Consider the following 9,771-nt stretch of genomic DNA (forward strand, 5'->3'; position numbering starts at 1 on the left):
AATGGCAGTATAATTTTAAAATGTTTTTTAAAAAATAACTTAAAAAAAAAATTCACAAGATGTGAAATCTCACTGGTTACTCCAAGTAAGTAACTCTTCACAGGGATTTATGTGTCCAAAAAAGTTTACAAATTTGATTGTACGAAGCTTTCCGTAGTACTTTTAATATCCAACAGAGGGCATAAGAGTTCTCAAAAACAACGCTGTGCTACGTCGAGCCAACTGGGAATGACCAAAATTACGCGCAGAGCGTCATGCGCGCATTTTAATTCACGTATTGTTGATATCTAGCGTGATAAAAAATGGCGGCTACATGGAAAATACGTTTAACGGTTGTTTATTTAAACGTCTTGTTTGTCCTGGCCAATGCAGACGCGAAACAAATAACCACGGTGGGTGAGCTTTCATATATTTTAGGTAGTTTACTGTCTCTGGTACATTCACGTGTAGCAGTACAAAGGCTTGTGAGATAGCCAAGAGATACCAGTCGAGACATTCGTTTGGTTTTTGTAGACACCGTGGTCTATCTGACGCACAGTATAAAATCGTCGGTTTAATATTCTCGGTTAGTTTATCCAAAGGAGTGTCTGTCGGTACTGAAAACTTCAGCTTCAGTTAAGTAGGAATCCCGTAAACAAACGCGTTTGTCATTGTGTATGTGGTTTGTTTCACAGGAAACGGTTGTGTTAAACGTGACAGCGGTTAGTCAAACTAACCAGACTAAGTACAGTGTACAGGTAAGCCCTAAGCGAATGCTGCAAAATAAACGTATTATGTTTTGTGGAGGCGTGCTCGTTTAAATTGTTTTATCCTCCTTTCTGTCAGATAAATTTAAATATAGGTCTTTTGGACAATGAAACGTTTATTAACGGAGCTCCTCTCAAGTCTCCAGGAGTCACAAGGATGATATGTCCCGCTCTATTGTGTACGTATCTTCGTCTGCATTCTTTTCTTTTCTTTTTATTTACGTATAATTAACACTTCTTCTAATTAAAAATAAAGAAATTAATAATAAATAAACCCCACCTAATATAAACATAATTAACAGTTGTATTTTTTATGAATATTTTTTTTTTTACAGAGGTTACTAAGTACTGCAATGTATAGGTCATTGTTAGTAAATGTTAGTTAATGCATTAACTAACATTAAAGGAATGGTTGGAAATGGTGCCGAAAATACACTTAAATTCTGGCCAGATTCAGAGAAATGTAGCATTAAATCCATTGTTTGACAGTGGATCCACTGCAATAAATGGGTGCTGTCGAAATAACTGATAAAACATCACAAGAATACATCTTTCCAGTTTGTAGAAAATCTGTGATTGTAATTCATCAAGACCAAATAACTTCGAACCATTGCTTTCAGCTAAAATATGAGTCCTGTATACATAATATTGCTTTCTTTACTTGATGGACTGAAGTTGTTTTTAATCATCTGTTTGAACTCTAACGGCACCCATTCACTGCACAAGATCCGTTGGTGATTAGATGACGTAATGCTAAATTTTTTCTATTCCGATCAAGAAACAAACTCCAAATGGGGGATGGCTTCTGGCCTGTATGAGTTGTAATATTTTTGTTCAACTATTCCTGTAATAAGAGAAATGTTCTTTTTTTTCCTTTGTGTTTACAGTGGATAGTTCTAACGTGAGCTCTAGTAATCCTGCGGATGGGTTGGTCAGCAGTGAGCTGAGGCTGATGGTGAATCAGTCATATGTTCAGAGCGATGTTGGAGATCAGCTTCTGTTACTCGTCCTGAGTCAGGAGATAATCCAGCTGGCAGATGATAAGGTCTTAATCATCACCTTAAGATGACTGACAGCTGAATAGTTTTTCCTTTCTGTTACGTCCTTTCTGAAATTCAGTCTTAAACATAGAATGGAATGCTTTGGATGGAATGGATCCAAACTCTCACATGAGTGCCTGATGCCATGTATTTCGTAGGTCCAGCAGCCAGACGCGTGTGAGGTGGAGATCCTGTGGAACCAGAGCTCTGAGGAGATCACACAGGTGACCAGTATTTACCCATCATCGAGAAGCAAGCTCTCTGCCATCCCACGAGAGAGTGACGTCTTGGTGACTAATGCATCCATACGTAATACAGGTAGATTTGCGGAGTAGAACGCTTGTCGTTTACGATCTCCAAAAATGGCTTATGATAGGGTTTTTAAGAATGGTTTTCTGTCCTCACAGTTGAAGACCAAGTGCTTAACACCACCAGCCACTATCTACTCAAACATGCAGAGACCACTCAGGAGGAGATCGCAGCTCCAGGGAAACTTCCTGAAACACCGTTGCGGATGGACCCTGAAACCTTGTATGAGTCCAGAGAGGAAGAGGAAGGGACTTCAGATTCATTGCTGCCTGGGTCTCCTCTGAGTGGGTCCTTGTCTTCCTATAGTGTAAGTGACTGCGTACTGGTCACTCTCGGACCCTATTTAATGGATTTTAAATTATAATGTCACATATAAGACGTTTTTACAATGTTTTAGATTCGTTACAGAATATTTCTATTTCAAATATATGTGGTTCTTGTCAACTTTCTGTTTATGAAAGAATTCCAAAAAAGTCAGTTTCCACTAAAAAATGAAGCTGAAACTGAAGGATTATGTGACAGCGTTGCCATTAGAGGAGTACATTTTATAATAATTTCAACTAGAAAACGGTTATTCTAAATTAAATTCCTATTTCACAATATTACTGTTTTTCTTTGGGAAACACGGCAGACCTTAACATAAAAAAGCTTACTGTTCCCAAACTTTTATGTAAATATAATTAATAGATTTTCAAAACTAGAAACTCTGGATGACCTCAGTCTCCTCATTTTGTACATGTTCTGTTTCTCAGTAGTGTCATTTTCCTCATGTGTTGTTATTGTGTGTGTGGCAGGTGGCGTGTCAGTGGGTCGAGGGGCTAAGAGATAAACTGAGGCGCTTCTGGTCTGATTCTATCCCACTCTTCTTCTTGATCATGTGGGTGGTGGTGGTTGGTGTTGCTGGTTCAGCTGTCATCATTAAGATCCTGGATCTTCTGTTCCCCTCATGTGAACACAGGTACAACCTGCACCTATCTGTTACTGGGCTGTTAACAAACCCTGCATCAAATACTTGACCATTTATAATTTAGTACTGTACACCTAAACACAGCCGGATTAGAAGTGGTATACAGGTATAAAAGCTAAATATAACATATTAATAATACGTATGTTTCTGTTCTGATCTATATTTTTCGTAGGGGATTCTTTCATTTGAATCCAGAGACTCTGATGCCAGAGGATGAAAAACAGAGGCTGATAGATAACATGGAGGGAGAAACAGAAAAATGCATTTTGATAGAAAAGTGATGGATGTGCTCTCGTTAGTTTGGTTATGTGGCTTTATTTGGTTAACTATACCAATGATTTCAATGTAGCACTTTAAAGAAAAAAAAATATTCCCAGACATTTCCTAATGAAACAGATTTCTATTTTCACATCTGTCTCTGTTTAACAGCATAATCAGCAAAGTACTTTTTGTATTTTTCACTACATTGTGAGGTAGAACAGGTGCATACATTTCAATAAGCACAGTCCCTGAAATATCCTTGCTTTTTCCCCCAATTTTATGGTAATGCTAGGGATTGCCTGTTGTGTGGACGTTAACTTTGTGTCAATACTGACTTTTAAATGGCACAACATAAGAGACAAATAATCTATTCAGTTAAACTTTAACAGCTGACTTTTAGCTGCCCATTCTTAAATTATTTCTTATTTCTCTATTTTTAAATGGCCTGTATAAACCTCTGTTGCTTAATGTTAATATTCATGTGGTTTCAGATATTGCCTGTTATGTTACGCATGCACACCAGCAATACATTTCAACACAGACCTGCATTAGATGAATTAAATAAAGACTCGTACACTTGGGCCCGAGCATTTTGTCATTAAAGTATTCCCTCATTACAACATGTCAGTCATTTCAAGTACTTTTCAACAGAATGCTTAGATCTCATTGTAACCCTGTCACTGGCTGTTAATAAAATCAGTCATTTTCTGCGTCATTCTGATGCATGTTATGATGTTTTTCTTCGCAGTTTGGTAAGAGAGTAAATGCTGCACAAATGACATTTCAGCGAGTCTTTTAAAAAATATTTATTCAACAAAATACATAATTTTACACCTTGATCATGGCAATGGAATGTCATTAATGAAAAGAAACCGGAAACTGGTTCCATAGTGTTTATAAAAGTCAAGTGTTGTACGCACCTTTAAGACACACTGGTCTCATCACTATTAAGACAATTGTCCAACGCTGGAGACTTTGGCCTTTAAATCAACCATAGCATCAGTAAACCTTTTAGCTTGCATAGCTTTTCAGCTTAAGTAGCATTTGGAGACAACAGAGAACAGGGTTTGCTGGTCTTTGGTCATTGGCAGTGATTTTACAAGTAAAGACAATAAGCGGCCCAATCCTGTGTCCACCTTGGCACTGTTGTCTGTACACACTACAGTAAGGCAACACATCACAAGGCTGTTTGTTATAAGGGCACCAAAACAGGTTTTCCAGATTCCAGCACTCTGCATTTACTGGGTAATTAGTTTAGCCTTCATCCTTACAAAATCATGCGAATAAACTTAAGAGAAAGCTTATCCTGTATCAAGCTAATCAGCTCTGAGAAGTGCTGCAGATGTAAAACCAATTCTCTTACTATTAAATATTAAACAATTCCTATGAATCGGTACACTCATACAAACCTCATGCAAGGCAAGACTCAGCACCCTTTGACTTCAGTCTGGTCCAGGGTGGAAGTGCTCATAGATTTAATGAAACTGGTCCTCAGTTGTTGTTTTTTTTTAAGTTCTAACGGCGACCATAAGGAGGAACAATCAAGCTTTTTTTTTGGCATTATCAGCAGGAGCCAAACTCCGCTATCCACTTTTCATATTTTTCTAGGTCAGCAGCAGATACAGACTTGGACACTTTCTTGAGTGCAGTCTCAAAGTCCTCCATTGTAGTGGGCATGTGCATCTCATCTTTCGACAAGTTTCGTATCTCCTCAGGAGTCAAGCCCTCAATCCGCCTTCTCATTGCCATCAGGGACGCGTCTCTGAAATTATTCAAAAACAATGAATCAAAAACTTCTAAAATTGTGGCACTTTGAACATAATTTCATGCTTTAAATATTCCAACGTGCACACAAAATGCTGCACCTGCAAACATTGGTGATGTCAGCACCAGAGTATCCCTCCATCTGCTCAGCGATCTTGTCCATGTTGACATCATTGGCCAGCTCCAGCTCCTTCAGGTTGATCTTGAGTAGCTCCACTCTTCCTTTAGCTACAGTAACACAAAGGATGATTTCAAATGCTTCCATTTTGTTTATGTATCTAGAGCCAAGACGTATTAAAATATAATGATATCATGTAATATGGTCTGATGGGTAATTCTGAATACCTGAGGGCAACGGGATGTATATTCTCTTCTCTAGCCTGCGTCTCAGAGCTTCATCGATGTCCCATGGAAAGTTGGTGGCTGCCAGAACCATGACCATTTTCGAAGGGTCATTTTCAGACGTCCCACCGACACCTGAACACGCAGGAGGTGCATTTATTCATTTATTTTCACGGGAGCTTCACATTACTAAACAAGAATGTAAAATCTATCGATTATGAAATGAACTCCATTTTCGCAATAATGCGTGTCATTATAGAGCTCAATTATGAATTTAAAAAAAGACAGCAATAGTGTTTTATATTTAGCTTATATAACGTTGATTTAATTTGGTTCAATAACCGTGTCAGTTTTGCAAAGTTAGTTTCATCATCCTGTGTCTTCATTATAGTGTCTGCAGTTTAATCGACAAGATCACTGAATATGAATCATTTCTAAAGCCCTAGCAGCAGTTTGTATGAAGCCGTACCATCCATCTGGACGAGTAGTTCAGCTTTAACACGTCTGCTGGCTTCATGTTCCTCTGAGTTTCCTCTACGGCTACATATGGAGTCTATCTCATCAATGAAGATGGTGGTGGGGGCATAAAAGCGTGCCTGTATGAACAAGCAAACATACAGATGTATGTATGGTGATAAAACAAAGGCAGTTTGGCTAATATTATTCATTTACATTAATCAAGAGTAGTGTATAAAGTGATTTTACCATCTCAAACAGCAGTCGCACAAGTTTTTCAGACTCTCCTCTGTATTTGGAGGTGAGAGTGGAGGAAGACACGTTAAAAAAGGTGGTTCGGCACTCGGTGGCAACAGCTTTGGCAAGCAATGTCTTTCCTGTGCCTGGTGGACCCACCATCAAAACTCCCTAAGAACATATGTGAGTTCAGTTATTGTGTGTATCAGAAATATAGTATGTAATGGATATATACACGCACAATGAAGAATATAACATAGTATAGATATGTAACACATATTGCATAAAGACTACCCAAAAAGTGGATGGTAATGCATATTAAAGTAAGTTACAGAGGTGTTAAATAATACCGTCTCAAATAATTAGACTTCCGTTGATACGTTTTTTTTTGATAACATTACAAAAAAAATTCCACTTTTGAACTTCTCACTGAATCCTGAGAAAATGTATCAGTTTCCACAAAAATATCAAGCAGCACAACTGTTTTCAATATTCAATACTCAAGACTGAAACGTGGCTGCTGTAAATGTAGCTTTTACATACAGAAAATGAATTATAAATGTAAGATATATTAAAATAGAATTACAACACAATACTGCCATTTTCAATGTATCTATGATTGCATAAAAGACACTTTGGTGAACATAGCACTGTGACAGGTTCACCACTGATATCTGAAAGATTATGTGAGTTGCTTGTATTTATACCTTCCACGGGCGCCTTATTCCTTTAAAGAACTCAGGCATCCACATGGGCAAAACCACGGCTTCCTTCAAAAGCTTCTTGGCCTCCTCAAGGTCAGCAATGTCATCCCTATATTCAAAATTAAAAAAACATTACCTACGATTGTTTTTTTTTTTTTTTTAAATCTGAGGATATTTAAAAAAATACATTAGAAATGGAAACACTTCTGAAGAAAAGTGTGATGAAAGTAGACAAACCTACCATGTGACATTGGGGTTTTGAGAGATGATGTCTCTCTCCAGAGTTTCAATCAGATCTTTGTCCTCTCCTCCTCTGTCAAACCTCTTGACCTCGGTCTCCACTCCCTCCGCTTTGTTCTGCACAGGCCAGAGAGTTTCAAATCAAATCATTTTTAAAATGATTTCCCTGGTAAAAGGCTTTGACAGCTTTTTCCGCTAAGTTAGAGAAAATGTAACATCAGATAAAGAAGACTTCTTCCAAATGACCAGCAAATACAGTTTTATTATTTATATATATATATATATATATATATATATATATATATATATATATATATTATTTTTTTTGGACAAAAAACAAAGTACTTAGTGAAGAGCACAAAAGAAACATTTGCATGTCTTCTCTAACTGTTTGCTTTGATGTCAGAAACTGGTATCACTGGTTTATAACATTAATACAGCGAAAAGCATCTGACCCTTTGAGTAAATATTGTGAGTGCAAACACTTAATGACACAATAGGCCTTGTTCAAACAGAAGACAGAAACAGGAAATGGATCCATATGTTTTTACCTTATCATCTTTGGGCTTGGATGGGTTTTCTTTCTTTTCTTTGCCCTTTTGAGGTTTTCCCTTGTCACCGTTGGCAACACGCGGTGAGGGTCGTGGTTGGTTGCGGGGGCCAACGCTCAATCGGTTCCCATGTCCTTTGCTTTCTTTATGAGGACCAGAGGATTTCCGTCCTACACACGGAGACGGCCTGTTCACCAAAACACAGGCACATGCGTGTAGCGTCAGGACATAATGTGTGGCTGAGCTGACTCTGAAGGGGCCCTTTAACTACTTTATTTTTAATTTTACTCAAAGGAATGAACTGTCCTTAAGTACAAGGCTGTAATCGCTCATTCGAATGGTACTTCATAATCAGATTATGGTTTATATAACAGGCTCAAGAGCCCTTTATTAGCCTCAAGGGAGGCATGAAAGAGAATGAGGGGCTGAGAGACAAAGGGATGCCATTCAGATCTTAATCTAATTCACATGACAGGAGTTCTGATGGGAGCTTTAAACTCAACAACTACTAAAGACAGGATTCCCACATAGTGAACCTCCAGTTGTTTGAAATACTGGCTAAGGATTCTTAAATCTTGCATATTTTCATGCAAGCGAAAATTTTAATAAATTGTAAAAATTAAATCTAGACATTTAAATAAATATTTTCACTATTTAGTACCGATTCTTTTTATTATATTTTCAAAATTAATTATAATTAAGTTAGTTTTTAAAAATGTATTTATTGTTATTTTAAAGGCCATTATTAAATGCCCAATTTTTATGACCATGGTAAACAGACTAAGTGTGTGTGTGTGTGTATATATATATATATATATATATATATATATATATATATATATATAAAGCTGCAGAAAACTGCAGCACAACCAAGGTTTCAACCTGATTTGACTTTATTAGACAACTGAAATCTTGCAATACAAAACACTATGCTGTAGTCTATAAAACGTGCTGCCCTATGAAAGGCAGAATTCTTACTTCAGATGTGATAAACACTTATCTTTTTCCATGAGTAAAAGAGTTTGTGTGACTCTGTGATGACCGTCCGGAGGATTTATAATAACACCGGACATGGATATGTACCTGTGCTCCACATGAACAGGCATAATGTCATTCTCCTGGCTGAAGCTGCTGGGTTTGGATGGGGTCGACTCCAACTGGAAACTCTCAAGTGTTGCCATGATCTCCCGAACTTGCTTAGTCTCCTCATTTATCTCTTGCCAAACCTGGATGAGACAACACGAAAGTCCATTCCAAAGAGTGAAACACATTAAATAGCCTGAAATCATACTTTCGGGAACCCTAACCTGCTGCCATTTCTGCTGTAGAGAGGAGTCTTTGACCGAGTAGAGGTATTTTCTGATCTGCTCCAGGACGCCCTGATAACAGACCACCGCCGAGCTGTAGTTCCCCAGCAGGGCGTATTCTCTGGCCAGCTTCACATTCTCATTGATCTCCGCCAAACTCATTCTGCAAGAGTTCATATATGAGGCACTGACGGAAACACTTGGGAAAATGTGTTATGTTTAAAGAATAAAAGCAATATTTGTGAACGCAAATGATGCTAGTCTATACCACTCATATAAACCACATAAACATGGGAATGAAAAAAAACGATGCAACGTTTCTAGGCAGCATCCATACACTCGGAGATTAACAGGAAAGTATGACGGGCATTAAACAGCACGAGCTCACGTCAAAACAAACATTTCAACTGTATATTATAGCGGTGTGTGTAGTTTTGAAGTTGAGCTGTACGAACCTGTGAAGTGCCCAGTCTGTGAAGTGTGTAAAACTTTCCTGGAAGATATTCGTAAAGGAAAGGCTCAGCATTCGGTCGTTATTACGGATCAAAACTCATGCTGCTTCGGTTATATTTGAAATAATTTCGGATCCACACAAACTCATAAATTCACTTGTTTGGGAAGGGCACTTAAAATTGTGAAGGCGGAAGCAAAAGTAAAAATCTCTTGCGTCGCTGCTTGTCAACATAAAGGTCAACGGCGCGCGAGTGTTTTTTTTTCAAAATAAAAGTGCAGTACTGGAATGAACATTCAATCAAATAAACGGAATTAACTACCGATATAAAGAATAAATATAAACTAAAATATTTAACAAAATAAAAATAATGCAAGCAAAACAAAATAATTTAAT

General features: G+C 37.7%; 2 protein-coding genes across 2 annotated transcripts; one reads left to right on the plus strand and one right to left on the minus strand.

Annotated features, from left to right (window-relative positions):
- Positions 1-88: 88 nt before the first annotated feature.
- Positions 89-4,038, plus strand: LOC122324546 (glycoprotein integral membrane protein 1-like). Its single transcript, XM_043219072.1, has 8 exons — positions 89-392; positions 675-737; positions 826-925; positions 1,634-1,791; positions 1,945-2,104; positions 2,194-2,402; positions 2,890-3,053; positions 3,235-4,038. Exons 1-8 carry the CDS (start codon positions 303-305, stop codon positions 3,341-3,343), a joined length of 1,053 nt encoding a protein of 350 aa, XP_043075007.1. The 5' UTR covers positions 89-302; the 3' UTR covers positions 3,344-4,038.
- Positions 4,039-4,114: 76 nt separating this feature from the next.
- Positions 4,115-9,581, minus strand: katna1 (katanin p60 (ATPase containing) subunit A 1). Its single transcript, XM_043219070.1, has 11 exons — positions 9,380-9,581; positions 8,925-9,087; positions 8,701-8,843; positions 7,618-7,804; positions 7,068-7,183; positions 6,830-6,935; positions 6,135-6,293; positions 5,899-6,025; positions 5,433-5,564; positions 5,189-5,315; positions 4,115-5,085 (listed from the first exon to the last, which is right to left on the minus strand). The coding sequence occupies exons 1-11, from the start codon at positions 9,448-9,450 to the stop codon at positions 4,887-4,889; spliced, it is 1,530 nt and encodes a 509-aa protein (XP_043075005.1). The 5' UTR covers positions 9,451-9,581; the 3' UTR covers positions 4,115-4,886.
- Between the last annotated feature and the right edge of the window lie 190 nt (positions 9,582-9,771).

Source organism: Puntigrus tetrazona, chromosome 20, assembly GCF_018831695.1.
Source record: "Puntigrus tetrazona isolate hp1 chromosome 20, ASM1883169v1, whole genome shotgun sequence".
Classification (NCBI taxonomy): domain Eukaryota; kingdom Metazoa; phylum Chordata; class Actinopteri; order Cypriniformes; family Cyprinidae; genus Puntigrus; species Puntigrus tetrazona.